Consider the following 20917-nt stretch of genomic DNA (forward strand, 5'->3'; position numbering starts at 1 on the left):
TACTATTTTCTACATTATAGAATAATATCATCAAAACTATGACATAACATGTATGGAATCATGTTGTAACCAAAAAAGTGTTAAACAAATCAAAATATATTTTACATTTTAAATTTTTCAAAGTAGCGACCCTTTGCCTTGATGACAGCTTTACATACTCTTGGCATTCTCTCAACCAGCTTCACCTGGAATGCTTTTCAACAGTCTTGAAGGAGTTCACACAGTCTCCTCTGAACAGTTGATGTTGAGATGTGTCTGTTATTTGAACTCTGTGAAGCATTTATTTGGGCTGCAATTTCTGAGGCTGGTAACTAATGAACTTATCCTCTGCAGCAAAGGTACCTCTGGGTCTTCCTTTCCTATGGCGGTCCTCATGAGAGCCAGTTTCATCATAGTGCTTGATAGTTTTTGCGACTGCACTTGAAGAAACTTTGAAAGTTCTTGAACTGTTCCGTATTGACTGACGTTCATGTCTTAAAGTAATGATGGACTGTCATTTCTCTTTGCTCATTTGAGCTGTTCTTGCCATAATATGGACTTTGTCTTTTACCAAATAGGGCTATCTTCCGTATACCACCCCTAACTTGTCACAACACAACTGATTGTCTCAAAAGCATTAAGAAGGAAATTCCACAAATTAACTTTTAACAAGGCACACCTATTAACTGAAATGCATTCCAGGTGACAACCTCATGAATCTGCTGGTCATCTATGAACGTTTGAACATCTTGAAGAAAAATCTGGCCTTAAATGGCCATGCACTCTTATAATCTCCACCCAGCACAGCCAGAAGAGGACTGGCCACCCCTCAGAGCCTGGTTCCTCTCTAGGTTTCTTTCTAGGTTCCTGCCTTTCTAGGGAGTTTTTCCTAGCCACCATGCTTCTACATCTGCATTGCTGCCTGTTTGGGGTTTTAGGCTAGGTTTCTGTATTGCACTTTGTGACATTTGCTGATGTAAAAAGAGCTTTATAAATACATTTCATTGATTGATTGATTGGTTGAGAGAATACCAAGAGTGTGCAAAATTGTCATCAAGGCAACGGGTGGCTACTTTTAAGAATCTCAAATATAAAATATATTTGTTTAACACTTTTTTGGTTACTACATGATTCCAAATGTTTTATTTCATAGTTTTGATGTCTTCACTACTATTCCACAATGTAGAAAATAGTAAACATTAAGAAAGCCCCTTGAATGAGTAGGTGTGTCCAAACTTTTGCCTGGTACTGTATGTTTCAGTAAGATTGGATTTTTTGCATTTATAGCAATGGTTATCAACTGTACTGCAGGGATGGATCGTAAATCGCAGAAAATTGAGGTTGTGGTGGCAGCTGCAGAGAGGTATTTGGGTGTGAGAGACTTGACGTCAGAATAGTTACAGGGTGTGTTAAGTGGTGGTGTCCCATCCTTTCAGGCTGTTGCCCTGAAGTAGGACTAAATAGATTGAAATAGAGGAGTTGTGATTTTATCATTTTTTTATAATTTTTTTTAAATGTATTATTATATTTTTTTGAATTGTATAATTATTTATTTATTTTATTTAGTGAGACGCTCTGGATAAGAGCGTCTGCTAAATGACTTAAATGTAAATGTAAATGTAGTTTAAATGGTAGGGTATTTTTAATTTTTTTCAAGTAACGTATAATGGAGTTATACTTCAGTCTAGTAGGTGGCGGTAATGCAACATTTATTGGATGCCAACCACCGTTAAACATCATCAAGGAAGAAGATAGAACCCGTGACCGGCCTCACACTCCAGTACTCTAGGTGGCGGTGTACGCTCCTTTCAGTTGTGTGCGATCCGCCGATACAAATTTAAAGAAGAAGAAGATGTCTTTGCGACTCACATGCAAGAATTAGCTAGGTACAAGAAAATAACATCAATAAAGCTGGATTTGGACAACAAGTTATCTCGTAACTGACAGGTAATCCAAATGAGATGGAGCGAGGACCAATTTTCCAGTCAATTCATGCATAACGCGTTTGTAACGTTAGCTAGCTACCAAATAGCTAGTAGTATATACTACAGCAGTAGCTACTACTACTAGCTACTTCTCCAAAGAGTTAAACTATGTGCTAGTAGCAGTGGCTCTGGCTAGTACTAACATGTATCCACCATGCCCACTTTGATAAACATAGGTAGTTAACGTTACATACGTTTGTAGTTTTAATGATTTAATAGGCCTACATTATTGGTGTTGCTCATGTTATATTCCCGCCCTGATGACTTGGATTAGTCTGAAAATGGAATAGACAATATGTCCATGAAATGTGGTGTTTTCCAGAATTTTCGTTCATACTCCTTTTGAGGGACAACTTCTGTGCATGATCCTCTAACGTTAGATGAAATGTCTTTTGACATTTTGTTTGACATTTTGTATTTTTATTAGTTATATACCTAGCTATCTATATTCCATGGTCTTTGAATGCCATGAATATACCCATATCTCTCAATAATAATGTTATTACATAAAAAATGTTTCATTACATAAAAAATATATATATATATATATATATATATATATATATATATATATATATACCTCCAGCAGGGATTTTAGTTTAATGCAATGATGAAATGACCTCCATTGTTATGTTTTACCACTAACACCAAAGATTGTCTATTATATTGACAATGGAATTGGCAGAAGATACATGACGTTAAGCATGTTTATGCTGAGCTGCACTAGGGTCACGCGAGATATGGGTCGGAAATTGTACCTCAATGCAGGGATGAGATATGCCACTCGAACTACTCCAAATTGTACCAAATTGTACCTTTATCCACTTCATTGAGACAATTGACGTAGCACATTAGCAACTACATTGTTTTGTTGACCAAATTTGACACTCATTATCCTCCAAACAAAAATTCTTCACTTCGTGGGCTTATTTTTTATGGACAGATTTTTTGGGGGGGCAGTAAAACCTCTTGCTTTGCCTCTTCCTCTCTGATAACACCAATGTTCCTCTCCTGTTCGATGGAGCCAATACCCTAACGGTTTTTCTTTCTGTCATGTTGAAACCTATAAATCCAGGACTTGCTGAGAAGGAGCCACATCCTTCACCATGTTCCTCACCGTGGCCCTGCTGAGGAAAGGCATCTCTGGCAAGCAGTGGATCGGGAAGTACCGCAGGCCGCGTGCCATCACCTGGCAGATGAAACGCAACATGCTGGTGCACCTGGAGCGCGAGGCGGAGAACGAGTACTGGATCTCCCGACCGTACATGACCACAGAGCAGGAGAGAGGACACGCCGCTGAGCGCCGAGCACAGAACTGGCTCACAATTAAGGAGACCAAGTTTCAAAAGTTTCCAGAACATAAGTATGTTGCAGATCATCTAAGTCACCTCAACACGACCAGGACATGGTCAAGTTAATGAGGAGGGAGTATTGACTTTGTGTGGGGCGATGGAGAGGGGGCATGCATGTTGACTGCCATTTGACTCCTGTGTGTCTTAATGTATGTAATGTATATGAACTATGGAGTGTTGGTAATTATATCTTTATAAAGCAAGCTCATATTTGAAAACAACCAGTGATTTGCTTTATAATACATGTCAAACGGTATTGTGCATACATTAGTGAGTTTCATAGACTCTAACCCCTCTGGGACCCCCAGATGTAGGCCCGGACCTCTGCCTCTCAAACACATGTCCGCCCTCCTGAAGCGTCTCATTGCCGAGTTGTCCCACCGCAAAGCTATACCGTATATCACCGGCAGATGGCGCTAGAAGTTTGAATGAGTATCCATCAGTTTTGGGGTACCACCAGTCAGGCGCGCTCTAGCAAGCGCAGAGGAGAGTTCCCCAGATGCGAGTCGCGACGAGCTGTAAGCGCTTCATTCGACTTCGCACACACTTGCTCATCGGGTTGCGCAGCCATCGACTGCGAGAAGTCTTTGTAGCAGCTAGACGATCCCTTTACCTAAATCTCACTTTCTCAGTACAGATAAAGGGGACCATGAAGACAGCCATCTGGAGTTATCGTTTTGCGGATAGTACCAGCCCCACCGATCGCTCCCACACACGGACGACTGAATGACGAGCGAGGATGGCCGGAGGAAGGAGAGGACTTGTAGCCCCTCAAAACACTTTTTTAGAAAATATTGTCAGACGATCTAACGGTAAGGATCTTGCTCACATGAGATGCGCTATGCCTATGATAATTCACTTGAAGATTGAGTAGCCCACCAAAAAAAAAATATGTTAGGGTGTTAAATAATCGATGAAGCCTACCCTTTGGCATGTTAAAACGCATAATGGCGAGGGTCGAGAAACTGGGAGATCTTTCTCCATTAACATCGTCTTGACTTCAGAATATTCATAAAGCAGAATAAAACAATTTCCATCTCCTTCGAATCATTTGTTGCCTATTTTCAAACGTCAATGTTTAGTAAAGTTTGTATGGTATTCTGAACTTATTAATTGAACGACATGGATGGGTTACCACTAGGCTATTTGTCTGGCACATCTCTCTTGTTTACAGTCAGGCTTGGGCACATCCCATTCACAGAAAGACGCATCCTATTTTATCGCATGTGCACATGGAATCAGCAGTGGCACACAATTTGGGAAATTATGCAGTTTAAAAATAGCCTCGGCTGTTTCTCGCTAGTCGCCCCATAATGAAGTAAAGCTAAAATACCTCGAATACATTTTATTTCATATACTTCATAAATTAGAATAATGGATTACTACATTGCACTTTAAAGTTGTTTGGCCTGTCGGTTCATTGTGATTTTGCAAAGTTACACAAAACTACTTTTAGTTAAAAAGCTCAAAGAACGTGTGTAAGGCAATATGTCCAGGTGAAATGTTGGTTGTGAAATAGTATTAAAAAATCACTAAAATAAAACATAACAGTTTGTATGAAATACGTTTGTCATTGTCACTTTTAACATTTTTTCTTTTTAACTTTTCAGTATGGACATTATCACATAGACAGACAGGTATAAACAACCCATGTTTTGGAGTGCTGCTCATGTTTTTTCCCCTAATCTCACTCTCTATTAACTTTTTGTACTATGTTTGTTGTTCTGTACCAATTGCTGTTAATTTACAAAGTAAATTAATTCAAGTCTATGACATAAGTCTAAAATCCTGGCCTGGGGGTAGATGCCTATAACCCCCCCCCCCACCTGTTCTCTTTTCATTTAAAATCATTAACTTCTATTAATTTGGGTTGACAGACACTACCCAGCTAACGTTTAGGAAAATGTTCTGTGTTAGCTGGGTAGTAACTGTTTGTTACTGGTAATTCAATTCCTAGGACACTTGTTCTTCGTTGGGGAATAGACGAATGATGCTTAGCTACCCATCAGTAATGGCATCCTACTGTTGTTTTGAAAACCATTGTAAAATAACAAATGTTGGCATGGAACGTTCTACTTCATAGTACTGTGTTTGTGTCAGTAATGTTACTGGTTGTCTTCATTTAGCTTGGTGAATGTAGTTTGGTAGGATAGTGTGTGTAGTTAGTATTTCTTATTGTTGGGTAGCACATGTAGTTTGTGTTTTGTTCCCATTCCATGTTGATGACGAGTGACATTTTCACACCACAGATGGAACATACTTTATTATTTAGTATGCTACTGCTAATGCCAGGTTGACTTTATGTACTGGCAGATTCAATCATGCTTTTCTTCTGACAACAATGTGATCAACATATTGTGTGTGCAAAAGTGGGGGCTGGAACCAACCACTAGTGGGAGGAACCAATTTATAAAAAATAAATTAAATCTATATTCTGTGTGTGAGAGAGACAGTCAGTCCCCTAATGTCATAGCCAACAGGCCAGAAGCCTCCAGAGAGTTAGAGACGAGGAAACAGAATTGAAGCATGTAGCATGTCTTTTAAATATTTTATGGTATGAAATATTTATGTCAGTGTAACTCTTGAGGCTCCACATAAACAGCTACAATATTCTTCTCCTATTCCCACTTTCCCTGGATTCTAAGTGTGTGTGTGTCTGTGTGTGTGTCTGTGTGAGAGATAGTGTGTGTGTGTGTTACTTCAGAGGATTGGAGTGAAGCTAAGAGTGCAGTGGTGTGAATGTGTAGCTTGGACTTTGATGTTTTTCTTTCTTTGTGTGCTGAAGTCAGCAATAGGTTAAATCAGGATTTTGTCCCTAAGATTTGGGAGTTTTCTATAATCCTTTGTCATAAATATCCTTGGAATTTCCACTGTATCTTCTCTTCCATAAACAATTGTTGGAACACTGCAATTAAACCACATGTCTGTGGAGTGTAGCCATTTCATTTAAGTTGACTCATTATTTATTTAATACAGTCTATGATTGAACCTATAGGTTCTTTCCTCGCTCCGTAGCCGCCTGACTTCTATGTCAATCATTTGTGAACGGATCAAAAACCAATTTGATCCTCATCACATTGAGTCATGTATTGTTGTATTTTGACAGAGCTTGCTTTTCCTCCCTTCCCAAAAGCAATAATTCATACAAATGTGATATAATACATGTGCTATGTAGCTGCATAGAAACACTATCGTCAGCATAGCAGCGCGCTGTAGTAAGCTTCAGTGAGTCTGTGGCTGGGACAGACAGATGTTTCTATGCCGTTCTGTATACGAACTAATAGCTGTAGTCCTATATCTGAAGGGGTATTACATTACATAAGGGAAAGAAACAACAATCAATTATATTTTATAATCAGCTGGTAGTATTTGTCAACCTTTAATGTCTACGTTTAGGTTCTTACAGACGGTTAAAGGAATGTTCGCTGTGAGAAATCATCAATTGTAGATGTATAACCAGGAATACGTGAAGTGAGATTTTGACAGTGCTAAAAATGATATCACTTTAAATACTCAGCATGATAGTTATCTATTTAAAACCAAATCAACACTGTTTGATTTAAACCCTGCGTGGATTATCTCTACTTTCTCATAGGTACAATGAGTGGTTTTGAAATAAATGCTATTGTCCCCAGTGTTGGGAGTGACACATCTCTTTTAACACAAGCTTCACATTTTGGTGCTGTCAAAATAAAGCCAGAGGTGTCATGCAATGCTTACGTAGGCATTATGTCCAGCTTACGTAGGCATTATGACTTATGTATACCCCTTCAAGCCTAACTGACACTAACCCTCCCCACATGCAGTGCTTACTTACTCAGCATTAATGGTAAGGATGGTCTGAGACTGAGTACAGTACCCATATGTGAAGGATTATTCTGCTGCTCTGTTTTCACACTGTACTGCAGTGGCTTCCATCGTGCGATATGACTGTGCTGTCGCCTGTCGATGTCGACCCTGGGTTGGTGTCAACACCATTTCACTTCAGTTTTTTTATTTAATTCATGTATTTGGTTTTCTTTCCAAATTGTTTATTTAAATTTTAATTCAGTTCCTTATCATGACGGTACTGAAATGCAATTTATCCCAATCCTGCTCCACTGTTCTCCCTACCCCGCGTAATGTGTTGTAGATAACTGTGACCAATCACCAACGAGTGAGCCTTACCTCCTTCTCTGTTCCCCATCATCTTTGACAGATACCAATTTTGTCCTTGGGAATGCTCAGATCGTGGACTGGCCCATCGTCTACAGCAACGATGGCTTCTGCAAGCTGTCGGGGTACCACAGGGCGGAAGTCATGCAGAAGAGCAGCACATGCAGGTACAGTACACTGCCTTCCATCTCTTTTTATTGAACAGCAACAATGAACACTGAGGTGTTATTGTGGTTCTTGGTCGTCTTCTTCAGCTCATTTTACTCCATAGTTCCTATTAACATACTTATTTCAGATACTGTAGATGAAAAGAAAAATGGAGGAAAACAAAAGAATCACCTTTCCCTGCCAACCAAAGGCCATACTTTACAGCTAATCCCACTGTGTTTATCCCAGCCAGCAAACAAGAAGAAATAAACCCCTAGTATCAAACAGACTGAAACCACTCTTCAGACTCTCCAAAAGTCACTTTGTTCAATGTTGGCGAGCTCTGCGTGCTCAGCTGGATTAGTTGTTGTCGTGTGAAAGATTCTGGGTGTTTTCGAGCTCTTTTTACACATTTGATCATCGCTGGGAGGTAGTTATTGTTTTCCTTTCCACATTTAAGGTACCATGCTCCCTTCTTTAAGTTCAAACTAAAGTTCTGAGAACATTAAGCACATCTTGCATACAAAAACAACTGATAACTTGCCACCAATACCCTTTTCACACTATTGACCCAAGCCGGACCAAACCAAGGTGTACTGGGCTGGCCTAGTTACAGAGTTTGTAAGTAGTTGCTGGAACTGCATTGGAAAGGACAACGCAAAAATAAATCATCTGAGTCAGCACAGTGTGGTCTGGGTCGGCCCTATAGTGTGAATCAGACACAACAATTCTGGAACCTTACGGTAACCACTTTTTGTTTACTGTCTGGCTATTCCAGCTGGGAACCTCAGTCTGAAGCTAAATCTGTCCATGCTGGCGCGTGATGTGTCGACATGTTCCTGTCAGAATGAAGCCAACAGTCTTAAGGAGATGTCGCATCCTAGCAGCTATTGTCCAATAAGAAACGCTTTTGTTCATTTTCTGTTGCATAAACGTTATGCTACTGTGTGCCCTAATGAAGACAACCCAGTCTGCAGGCGCATGGTGTGTCGAGATATGTTCCTGTCAGGAGTGATGTCAGATGAAGCCAATGGTCTTTGGGAGCCGGTGCGCCTTGATCCTTGCCGAGCAGGCCCCAAAATGCAGTCTCATTAGAATTACCCTGTGGTTCAAAGCTAACAACTCCACAGAGCTATTTTTGAAATGTCTGCAATGGCTGCAATCAGTGGTGTGAGACCAGAGTGTGTTAAACCAGAGGGTGTGTGTGTGCTACGTGCTTACTGTATCTTGAAGATGGATATTTTGACTATCAGATAATTAAAATGGATCTTTGTGCAAACAAAATCAAATCAAATTGTATTTGTCACATTCGCTGAATACAACACGTGTAGTACATTTACATTTAAGTCATTTAGCAGACACTCTTATCCAGAGCGACTTACAAAATGGTGCATTCACCTTATGATATCCAGTGGAACAACCACTTTACAATAGTGCATCTAAATCTTTTAAGGGGGTTAGAAGGATTACTTTATCCTATCCTAGGTATTCCTTAAAGAGGTGGGGTTTCAGGTGTCTCCGGAAGGTGGTGATTGACTCCGCTGTCCTGGCGTCGTGAGGGAGCTTGTTCCACCATTGGGGTGCCAGAGCAGCGAACAGTTTTGACTGGGCTGAGCGGGAACTGTGCTTCCTCAGAGGTAGGGGGGCCAGCAGGCCAGTGGTGGATGAACGCAGTGCCCTTGTTTGGGTGTAGGGCCTGATCAGAGCCTGAAGGTATGGAGGTGCCGTTCCCTTCACAGCTCCGTAGGCAATCACCATGGTCTTGTAGCGGATGCGAGCTTCAACTGGAAGCCAGTGGAGAGAGCGGAGGAGCGGGGTGACGTGAGAGAACTTGGGAAGGTTGAACACCTGACGGGCTGCGGCGTTCTGGATGAGTTGTAGGGGTTTAATGGCACAGGCAGGGAGCCCAGCCAACAGCGAGTTGCAGTAATCCAGACGGGAGATGACAAGTGCCTGGATTAGGACCTGCGCCGCTTCCTGTGTGAGGCAGGGTCGTACTCTGCGAATGTTGTAGAGCATGAACCTACAGGATCGGGTCACCGCCTTGATGTTAGTGGAGAACGACAGGGTGTTGTCCAGGATCACGCCAAGGTTCTTAGCACTCTGGGAGGAGGACACAAGGGAGTTGTCAACCGTGATGGCGAGATCATGGAACGGGCAGTCCTTCCCCGGGAGGAAGAGCAGCTCCGTCTTGCCGAGGTTCAGCTTGAGCTGGTGATCCGTCATCCACACTGATATGTCTGACAGACATGCAGAGATGCGATTCGCCGCCTTGTTATCAGAAGGGGGAAAGGAGAAGATTAATTGTGTGTCGTCTGCATAGCAATGATAGGAGAGACCATGTGAGGATATGACAGAGCCAAGTGACTTGGTGTATAGCGAGAATAGGAGAGGGCCTAGAACAGAGCCCTGGGGGACACCAGTGGTGAGAGCGCATGGTGCGGAGACAGATTCTCGCCACGCCACCTGGTAGGAGCGACCTGTCAGGTAGGACGCAATCCAAGCGTGGGCCGCGCCGGAGATGCCCAACTCGGAGAGGGTGGAGAGGAGGATCTGATAGACCTTACCATGAAATGCTTACTAACAAGCCCTTAACCAACAATGCAGTTTTAAGAAAAATATTTACTAAATAAAATAAAATAAAAAATAAAAGAGCAACAATAAAAGAACAATAACGAGGTTATATACAGGAGGTACCGGTACCGAGTCAGTGTGTACAGGTTAGTCAAGTTAAATAAAGGTTAAATAAAATAAAAACAGGTTACTCAAGGTAATTGAGGTGATATGTACATGTATGTATGTGTAAAATGACTATACATAGACAATAAACAGTGAGTAGCAGCAGCGTAAATGGCTTGGGGATAGAAGCTGTTAAGAAGCCTTTTGGACCTAGACTTGGCGCTCCGGTACCGCTTGCCGTGCGGTAGCAGAGAGAACAGTCTATGACTAGGGTGGCTGGAGTCTTTGGCAATTTTTAGGGCTTTCCTCTGACACCGCCTGGTATAGAGTTCATTGATGGCATAAAGCTTGGCCCTACTGATGAACTGGGCCGTACACTCCTGAGGGGGAATAGGCGTTGTCGTGGCCTCTTCACGACTGTCTTGGTGTGTTTGGACCATGATAGTTTGTTGGTGATGTGGACAACAAGGAAATTGAAGCTCTCAACCTGCTCCTCTACAGACCTGTCGGGGGGGTGTGCTCGGCCCTCCTTTTCCTGTAGTCCACGATCATCTCCTTTGTCTTGATCACATTGAAGGAGAGGTTGTTATCCTGGCACCACACTGTCAGGTCTCTGACCTCCTCCCTATAGGCTGTCTCATCGTTGTCGGTGATCAGGCCGACCACAGTTGTGTCGTCTGCAAACTTAATGATGGTGTTGGAGTCAAGCTTGGCCACACAGTCGTGGGTGAACAGGGAGTACAGGAGGAGACTAAGCACTCACCCCTGAGGGGCCCCTGTGTTGAGGATCATCGTGGCAGATGTGTTGTTGCCTACCCTTTCCACCTGGGGGCGGCCCGTCAGGAAGTCCAGGATCCAGTTGCAGAGGGAGTTGTTTAGTTCCAGGGTCCTTAGCTTAGTGATGAGCTTTGAGGGCACTATGGTGTTGAATGTTGAGCTGTAGTCAATGACCAGCATTCTCACATAGGTGTTCCTTTTGTCCAGGTGGGAAATTGCAGTGTTGAGTGCAATAGAGAGTGTGTCATCTGTGGATCTGTTAGAGCAGTATGCAAATTGGAGTGGGTCTAGGGTTTCTGGAATGATGTTGTTGATGTGAGCCATGACCAGCCTTCCAAAGCACTTCATGGCTACAGATGTGAGTGCTACGGGTCAGTAGTCATTTAGGTAGGTTACCTTGGTGTTCTTGGGCACAGGGACTATGGTAGTCTGCTTGAAACATGTACAGTACCAGTCAAAAGTTTGGACACACCTACTCATTCCAGGGTTTTTCTTTATTTGTACTATTTTCTACATTGTAGAATAATAGTGAAGACGTCAACACTATGAAGTATACACACTCTTGGCATTCTCTCAACCAGCTTCATGAGGTAGTCACCTGGAATGCGTTGTGACAAGGTAAGCATTTGAAGCAATCCGTTGTGTTGTGACAAGGTAAGGGTGGTATACAGAAGATAGCCCATATGGTAAAATACCAAGTCCATATTATGGCAAGAACAGCTCAAATAAGCAAAGAGAAACGACAGTCCATCATTACTTTAAGATATTTATTATTTATTTATTTATTTATTTTTATTTCACCTTTATTTAACCAGGTAGGCAAGTTGAGAACAAGTTCTCATTTACAATTGCGACCTGGCCAAGATAAAGCAAGCTTTTTGACACATACAGCAACACAGAGTTACACATGGAGTAAAACAAACATACAGTCAATAATATAGTAGAAAAATAAGTCTATATACAAAGCGAGCAAATGAGGTGAGATAAGGGAGGTAAAGGCAAAAAAGGCCATGGTGGCGAAGTAAATACAATATAGCAAGTAAAACACTGGAATGGTAGATTTGCAGTGGAAGAAAGTGCAAAGTAGAAATAGAAATAATGGGGTGCAAAGGAGCAAAATAAATAAATAAATAAATACAGTAGGGGAAGAGGTAGTTGTTTAGACTAAATTATAGATGGGCTATGTACAGGTGCAGTGATCTGTGAGCTGCTCTGACAGCTGGGGCTTAAAGCTAGTGAGGGAGATAAGTGTTTCCAGTTTTAGAGATTTTTGTAGTTCGTTCCAGTCATTGGCAACAGAGAACTGGAAGGAGAGGCGGCCGAAGGAGGAATTGGCTTTGGGGGTGACCAGAGAGATATACCTGCTGGAGCGCGTGCTACAGGTGGGTGCTGCTATGGTGACCAGCGAGCTGAGATAAGGGGGAACTTTACCTAGCAGGGTCTTGTAGATGACCTGGACGGATGGCACTGTGATAGACTGCATCCAATTTATTGAGTAGGGTATTGGAGGCTATTTTGTAAATGACATCGCCGAAGTCGAGGATCGGTAGGATGGTCAGTTTTACGAGGGTATGTTTGGCAGCATGAGTGAAAGATGCTTTGTTGCGAAATAGGAAGCCAATTCTAGATTTAACTTTGGATTGGAGATGTTTGATGTGAGTCTGGAAGGAGAGTTTACAGTCTAACCAGACCCCAAGGTATTTGTAGTTGTCCACATATTCTAAGTCAGAACCATCCAGAGTAGTGATGCTGGACGGGCGGGCAGGTGCAGGCAGCGATCGGTTGAAGAGCATGCATTTGGTTTTACTTGTATTTAAGAGCAGTTGGAGGCCACGGAAGGATAGTTGTATGGCATTGAAGCTCGTCTGGAGGGTAGTTAACACAGTGTCCAAAGAAGGGCCAGAAGTATACAGAATGGTGTCGTCTGCGTCGAGGTGGATCAGAGACTCACCAGCAGCAAGAGCGACATCATTGATGTATACAGAGAAAAGAGTCGGCCCAAGAATTTAACCCTGTGGCACCCCCATAGAGACTGCCAGAGGCCCGGACCACAGGCCCTCCGATTTGACACACTGAACTCTATCAGAGAAGTAGTTGGTGAACCAGGCAAGGCAATCATTTGAGAAATCAAGGCTGTTTAGTCTGCCGATGAGGATGTGGTGATTGACAGAGTCGAAAGCCTTGGCCAGGTCAATGAATACGGCTGCACAGTATTGTTTCTTATCGATGGCGGTTAAGATATCATTTAGGACCTTGAGCGTGGCTGAGGTGCACCCATGACCAGCTCTGAAACCAGATTGCATAGCGGAGAAGGTGCGGTGGGATTCAAAATGGTCGGTAATCTGTTTGTTGACTTGGCTTTCGAAGACTTTAGAGAGGCAGGGTAGGATAGATATAGGTCTGTAGCAGTTTGGGTCAAGAGTGTCCCCCCCTTTGAAGAGGGGGATGACCGCAGCTGCTTTCCAATCTTTGGGAATCTCAGACGACACGAAAGAGAGGTTGAACAGGCTAGTAATAGGGGTTGCAACAATTTCGGCAGATAATTTTAGAAAGAAAGGGTCCAGATTGTCTAGCCCGGCTGATTTGTAGGGGTCCAGATTTTGCAGTTCTTTCAGAACATCAGCTGACTGGATTTGGGAGAAGGAGAAATGTGGAAGGCTTGGGTGAGTTGCTGTGGGGGGTGCAGTGCTGTTGACCGGGGTAGGGGTAGCCAGGTGGAAAGCATGGCCAGCCGTAGAAAAATGCTTATTGAAATTCTAAATTATAGTGGAATTAGGATGTTTTTGTGTTGGTTAAGGGCAGTCAGGTCTGGAGAGAACCAAGGTTCCTAGTTCTAAATTTCTTGAATGGGGCATGCTTATTTAAGATGGTGAGGAAGGCATTTAAAAAAAATAACCAGGCATCCTCTACTGAAGGGATGAGGTCAATATCCTTCCAGGATACCCGGGCCAGGTCGATTAGAAAGGCCTGCTCGCTGAAGTGTTTCAGGGAGCGTTTGACAGTGATGAGGGGAGGTCGTTTGACCGCTGACCCATTACGGATGCAGGCAATGAGGCAGTGATCGCTGAGATCTTGGTTGAAAACAGCAGAGGTGTATTTAGAGGGCAAGTTGGTTAGGATGATATCTATGAGGGTGCCCGTGTTTACGGTTTTGGGGTGGTACCTGGTAGGTTCATTGATAATTTGTGTGAGATTGAGGGCATCAAGCTTAGATTGTAGGATGGCTGGGGTGTTAAGCATGTCCCAGTTTAGGTCACCTAGCAGCACGAGCTCTGAAGATAGATGGGGGGCAATCAGGTCACATATGGTGTCCAGAGCACAGCTAGGGGCAGAGGGTGGTCTATAGCAGGCGGCAATGGTGAGAGACTTGTTTTTAGAGAGGGGGATTTTTAAAGAAGAAGTTCAAATTGTTTGGGTACAGACCTGGATAGTAGGACAGAACTCTGCAGGCTATCTCTGCAGTAGATTGCAACACCGCCCCCTTTGGCCGTTCTATCTTGTCTGAAAATGTTGTAGTTAGGGATGGAGATTTCAGAATTTTTGGTGGTCTTTCTAACCCAGGATTCAGACACGGCTAGGACATCCGGGTTGGCAGAGTGTGCTAAAGCAGTGAATAAAACAAACTTAGGGAGGAGGCTTCTAATGTTAACATGCATGAAACCAAGGCTATTACGGTTACGGGAGTCATCAAAAGAGAGCGCCTGGGGAATAGGAGTGGAGCTAGGCACTGCAGGGCCTGGATTCACCTCTACATATGAATGTCAGTCAATCTGGAAAATTTCAAGAACTTTGAAAGTTTCTTCAAGTGCAGTCGCAAAAACCATCAAGCGCTATGATGAAACTGGCTCTCATGAGGACCGCCACAGGAAAGGAAGACCCAGAGTTACCTCTGTTGCTGAGGATACGTTCATTAGAGATAACTGCACCTCAGATTACAGCCCAAATAAATGTTTCACAGAGTTCAAGTAATGGACACATGTCAACATCAACTGTTCAGAGGAGACTGCGTGAATCAGGTCTTCATTGCTGCAAGAAACCACTACTAAAGGACACCAATAAGGAGAAGAGACTTGCTTGGGCCAAGAAACACGAGCAATGAACATTAGACCGGTGGAAATCTGTCCTTTGGTCTGATGAGTCCAAATTTGAGATTTTTGGTTCCAGCCGCCGTGTCTTTGTGAGACGCAGAGTAGGTGAACGGATGATCTCCACATGTGTGGTTCCCACCGTGAAGCATGGAGGAGGACATGTGATGGTGTGGGGGTGCTTTGCTGGTGACAATGTCTGTGATTTATTTCGAATTCAGGGCACACTTAACCAGCATGGCTACCACAGCATTCTGCAGCGATACGCCATCCCATCTGGTTTGCGTTTAGTGAGACTATCATTTGTTTTTCAACAGGACAGTGACCCATAACACACCTCCAGGCTGTGTAAGGGCTATTTGACCAAGGAGAGTGATGTAGTGCTGCATCAGATGACCTGGCCTCCACAGTCACCCGACCTCAACCCAATTGAGATGGTTTGGGATGAGTTGGACCACAGAGTGAAGGAAAAGCAGCCAACAAGTGCTCAGCATATGTGGGAACTCCTTCAAGACTGTTGGGAAAGCATTCCTCATGAAGCTGGTTGAGAGAATTCCATGAGTGTGCAAAGTTGTCATCAAAGGAAGGAGTGGCTACTTTGAAGAATCTAAAATATTTTTTAATTTGATTAACACTTTTTTGGTTACTACATGATTACCTATGTGTGATTTCATAGTTTTGATATCTTCACTATTATTCTACAAAATAGTAAAAATAAATAAAAACCCTTGAATGAGTAGGTGTATCCAAACTTTTGACTGGTACTGTAAGTGAAACAGATAAAGATTGCGCAAACAATGCAGTAATCTGAAATCATAAAAAACATTGATAAACACTTCACACACACACTGCTGTCCTCAATAAGGCATTTCAAGAGACTAATTTTACTTCGTTGCAGCACTCTAACATGTCTACGCTCTTGTTTTTGAGTGCTTCTGGGTGACATTAAAAATGAATACTGTTGTTTTCCATTTGTGTTTCTAGCTTCATGTACGGGGAGCTCACAGACAAGGATACTAGCGAGAAAGTACGGCTAACGTTTGAAAACTACGAGATGAACTCATTTGAAATACTAATGTATAAAAAAAACAGTAAGTACCAAGTTAACATAAAAAACAGCCTTTTGTCACGCTAATGTATTCTGCCATTTTTTATGAATATGTACAATGCTGTTCCATCGCCAATTGGAACAGTACTAACCCTGTAGATCATGGGCCGTAGCCATAAAGCGTCTCATAGTAGGAGTGCTGATCTAGGATCAGTGTTGCCTTATAGGTCATAATGAATCAGTGGAGACCTGATCCTAGTTTAGCACTCCTACTCTGACATGCTTAATGAATACGGGCCCAGTCATAACTCCCCGTCCAGCCAGCAGGGAACTGGGTCTTTGAGTCCAGTTTTAACCATGTGCTTTTTTAATAAATACGTTTCTGTTGACGGCTGTATTCCCCATTTGACCGTTTGTATCAAAGACTATTATAGATAAAGCTATAATAATGTGTGTTCTCTCATCTCAGGAACGCCGGTATGGTTCTTTGTCAAGATAGCCCCTATACGAAACGAACAGGAAAAAGTGGTGCTGTTTCTGTGCACCTTCAGTGACATCACAGCCTTTAAACAACCAATAGAAGATGAAACTTCAAAAGGTGAGTGACAGAGTTTGTAAGTGGCAACAAAGGATGTGGTCACATTTACTTGGATAGTCCCCTACAGATGAGACGATGTGCAAGTCCTAACTACTTTGTACAATAAAGTATTATAATAACGTGATGTATTTAGTCTAAAGCCCTCATCAGGGTGCTGCTTTTAATCTAAACATGTCATTATTAATAATAACACTCTGGTTAGTTAATATGTTCAATCTTGGTCTTCCTTTAGTACATCCGTATCCGTACATTATTTTCACACAGACTACCAATCCCAAAACCCTTTTTTTGCCTCGCGCTCTCAGGTTGGGGGAAGTTTGCCCGGCTAACTCGTGCTCTGACCAGCAGTAGAGGGGTGTTACAGCAGCTACAGCCTACTGTACACAAGGGAGAGAACGTTCACAAGCACTCACGCCTAGCTGAGGTACGCTAATATTTATGTCTATTGTACCTATTTATAACTACACTGATAAAGCTAGGGTGTGTGTGTGTGTGTGTGGGTGTGTGTGTGTGTGTGTGTGTGTGACACCATTGTCATTCCATTTGGTTATGGTGGAGGCATGTGCCCCAGTGCTGTGAATCTATTTGTCTCTGTCCTTATTTGTGATTATAGAGATGCACGAAATGATAACACACACACACCCATGTACAAACACACAGATGCACACACACACCATATATGGATGTAGCAATATCTAAGCAACCTTTAAGATACTGTGTGCCTTGCATCTTCGCTCATCTCAATATCTGCAGTGCTGCTGGTGGCAATGTCATTTCACTGTGTGTACCTTTCAGTGAACTGTAACCTCTTGGTTTACCCCAAACCCTTCTTTGATTTTATTCCATCAAACTCATCAAAGATATACAATCTGCAGGTCCTCCAGCTGGGCTCAGACATCCTCCCCCAGTACAAGCAGGAGACGCCCAAGACGCCGCCCCACATCATCCTCCACTACTGCGCCTTCAAGACCACCTGGGACTGGGTCATCCTCATCCTCACCTTCTACACGGCCATTATGGTTCCTTACAACGTCTCCTTCAAGGTCTGAACCATATAATGACATATACTTTATCCCTGACCAAGATGGCTGCCATTATCAGCAAATTCTGTCTAGAGCTATGCAGGTGTGTGACATTAATCACTCTATTTTGTATTATATATCTCGGTCCCACTTTAAACAAAGTACAACTTGTAAAGGCTTTATTTAGCATACATAAATTATTCATAGTCACTACGTAAAGGCTTCACAAATCATCTATAAGCATATGTCATGACTCTATAAATGGTGTATAAACATACAAAGTGTGTTATGTCACATTTGATTATTCACCCTTCAGTGGGAATGGTTATGTCACCCTTTTATACACAGTTTTTCAAGTATGACATACTCTTATAGATGATTTGTGAAGCATTTATGTAGTGATTATGAAGGTTTTATGTATTCTTTATAAAGCCTTTATAAGTTGTACTTTGTTTAAAGTAGGACCTATATCTCTATGGTCTAACAAAGATTCTCTAATCAACTATAATAAAGATCCTCTCCTGTCCTCAAGGATGCATAAAAAATAAATGTACGCTAATAATCTTGGGGAGGTAATATAGATTCTCTACTCTAAAGCAAATTGCCAATCGGGAATATCACAGATTCTCTACTATACTGCGCTACAAAGATTCTCTCCTCTACTATAACACAGATCCTCTACTATACTGCTCTACAAAGATTCTCTCCTCTACTATAACACAGATGCTCTACTATACTGCTCTACAAAGATTCTCTCCTCTACTATAACACAGATGCTTTGCTATACTGCTCTACTAAGATTCTCTCCTTTTCTATAACACAGATTCTCTCCTCTACTATAACAAAGATTCTCTACTCTACCTCTGTACTATCAGACCAAGCAGAACAACGTGACGTGGCTGGTGGTGGACAGCATCGTAGACGTAATCTTTCTGGTGGACATCGTGCTCAACTTCCACACTACCTTTGTGGGCCCGGCTGGAGAGGTCATCTCTGACCCCAAGCTCATCAGGATGAACTACCTGAAGACCTGGTTCGTCATCGACCTGCTCTCCTGCCTGCCTTACGACGTCATCAACGCCTTCGAGAATGTGGACGAGGTCAGTACTGTGTGTGTGTGTGTGTGTGTGTGTGTGTGTGTGTGTGTGTGTGTGTGTGTGTGTGTGTGTGTGTGTGTGTGTGTGTGTGTGTGTGTGTGTGTGTGTGTGTGTGTGTGTGTGTGTGTGTGTGTGCGTGTGTGTGGTGGGTGTTCTTCATCAACCTGCTCTCCTGCCTGGCCTATGACCTCGTTAGCGCCTTTGAGAATGTGGACGAAGTCAATCGGGTCTGACAATATATTGGTAATTTAGCTTTTACAGCTTTAATAGTTGAGTTAGAGTTTTTGATATGTAGAAATTTGCAACTTAAAGCTGAATTGCAGTACGGTCTCGGGTTCTGTGTAGAATTTCTCCTGTTCCGGAGGATGCTTGAACAGCGACACATACTAAACATTCAGTGTGACCCCAGTGGGGATCTAACCCACAACCCTGGTGTTGCCACTACCAGCCCATTGATCTAACCCACAACCCTGGTGTTACCACTACCAGCCCATTGATCTAACCCACAACCCTGGTGTTACCACTACCAGCTCATTGATCTAACCCACAACCCTGGTGTTACCACTACCAGCCCATTGATCTAACCCACAACCCTGGTGTTGCCACTACCAGCCCATTGATCTAACCCACAACCCTGGTGTTGCCACTACCAGCCCATTGATCTAACCCACAACCCTGGTGTTGCCACTACCAGCCCCATGATCTAACCCACAACCCTGGTGTTACCACTACCAGCCCATTGATCTAACCCACAACCCTGGTGTTGCCACTACCAGCCCCATGATCTAACCCACAACCCTGGTGTTGCCACTACCAGTCCCATGTTCTACATTAGTAGTCTCTAGATGTCTAAACCCAGTGAGCTATATTGATTCGCTGCCATTGAGCTTTTCCTTTTCTGTCTGACTTTATAATTTATGTTTGGCTAATGACAGCAGCTAATGTCCTTACCCGCCCTTCTGAAACACCCAACACAGCCTTTTCTCAGTCTCTCCCACAGAACCAATGAGCCCAGCCTGTTATATTAGCTTATATTACTGGACGTCAGGCTGTGTGTGTGTGTCTATAGACGAGTTCAGCCTGTTAACCAGCGTATGTTACTGGACGTCAGGCTCCATTTGAAGGGTCACAAACCTGGCAGCGTTCATCTGTCTTATGGCAGCCGTATAGAGTTATTATGGTGGTCGTTGGTTTTGATTTGTGATTCCGTCTTCAGTGTGCGTGTGTGTGAGTGACTTTGTTTTCAGGTGTGTGTGTGTGTGTGTGTGTGTGTGTGTGTGTGTGTGTGTGTGTGTGTGTGTGTGTGTGGCTGTGTTTTCACACAGTACTAAAGGCCTCTCTGGGTTTTGCGGTTCTCTGAGTGCCTCTTCTCCACATTTACGACCAGAAGCTGCTCACCAAGAGATAGTAAGGGAATTCAAGGAAAAGGAAGATTCTCTTTGAACGGAAAGAAAATATTCTCCAAAGAGCAGCATATTTGTGCCGTCCCTCCTACCTTCCACACACATTCATTAAATGATGGAATTAAACCCGTTTATCCATGAGTGTTAAAGCGTTGAGGCTCAGGCACACATTAATGTATGACTCAGACTGCTGCAGCAATAGGAAATATAGAATTGCTGTCATTTTCACTATGTGAAGTGCCTTACAAAGGGGTCAGTCTCCTTACCAGAGAATTCAGTAGTGTGTCAGTAGTCACACAACCCCATGGTGATGAGGTGTAAATACACTACATTATCAAAAGTATGTGGACACCTGCTTGTCGAACATCTCATTCCAAAATCATATGCATTATTATGGATTTGGTCCCCCTTTTTGCTCGATTTTATACACCTGTCAGCAACGGCTGTGGCTGAAGAGCCGAATCCACTCATTTGAAGGGGTGTCCACATACTTTTGTATATACTGTATAGTGTAGATTTGGAAAGACTTGTTTCAGATCTGGAAGTCTCAGGTAAACATGTCTCAGAGATAAACAGAGTTGGGTTCCATT

The 20917-nt window shown here is 42.8% G+C and overlaps 2 protein-coding genes across 2 annotated transcripts in view; both read left to right on the top strand.

Annotated features, from left to right (window-relative positions):
* The first annotated feature begins 3070 nt into the window (after positions 1 to 3070).
* LOC106608536 (ribosomal protein 63, mitochondrial) lies at positions 3071 to 3537 on the top strand. The gene has a single exon (XM_014206496.2). The coding sequence runs from the start codon at positions 3071 to 3073 to the stop codon at positions 3380 to 3382; it is 312 nt and encodes a 103-aa protein (XP_014061971.1). The 3' UTR covers positions 3383 to 3537.
* A 258-nt stretch (positions 3538 to 3795) lies between these two features.
* Positions 3796 to 20917, top strand: part of LOC106608528 (potassium voltage-gated channel subfamily H member 1) — a 78320-nt gene continuing 61198 nt past the window's right edge. The window contains exons 1-7 of the mRNA XM_014206488.2: positions 3796 to 4128; positions 7515 to 7638; positions 16144 to 16250; positions 16677 to 16805; positions 17111 to 17229; positions 17681 to 17848; positions 18703 to 18927. Coding sequence (XP_014061963.1) covers positions 4056 to 4128; positions 7515 to 7638; positions 16144 to 16250; positions 16677 to 16805; positions 17111 to 17229; positions 17681 to 17848; positions 18703 to 18927 — 945 coding nt within the window. The 5' untranslated portion in view covers positions 3796 to 4055. The remainder of the gene's footprint in view (positions 4129 to 7514; positions 7639 to 16143; positions 16251 to 16676; positions 16806 to 17110; positions 17230 to 17680; positions 17849 to 18702; positions 18928 to 20917) is intronic.

This window comes from Salmo salar, chromosome ssa01, assembly GCF_905237065.1.
Source record: "Salmo salar chromosome ssa01, Ssal_v3.1, whole genome shotgun sequence".
In the NCBI taxonomy this organism is placed as follows: Eukaryota; Metazoa; Chordata; class Actinopteri; order Salmoniformes; family Salmonidae; genus Salmo; species Salmo salar.

Coding starts and splice junctions, on each gene's coding strand:
- LOC106608536 (XM_014206496.2), top strand. CDS start 3,071: ATGTTCCTCACCGTGGCCCTGCTGAGGAAAGGCATCTCTGGCAAGCAG.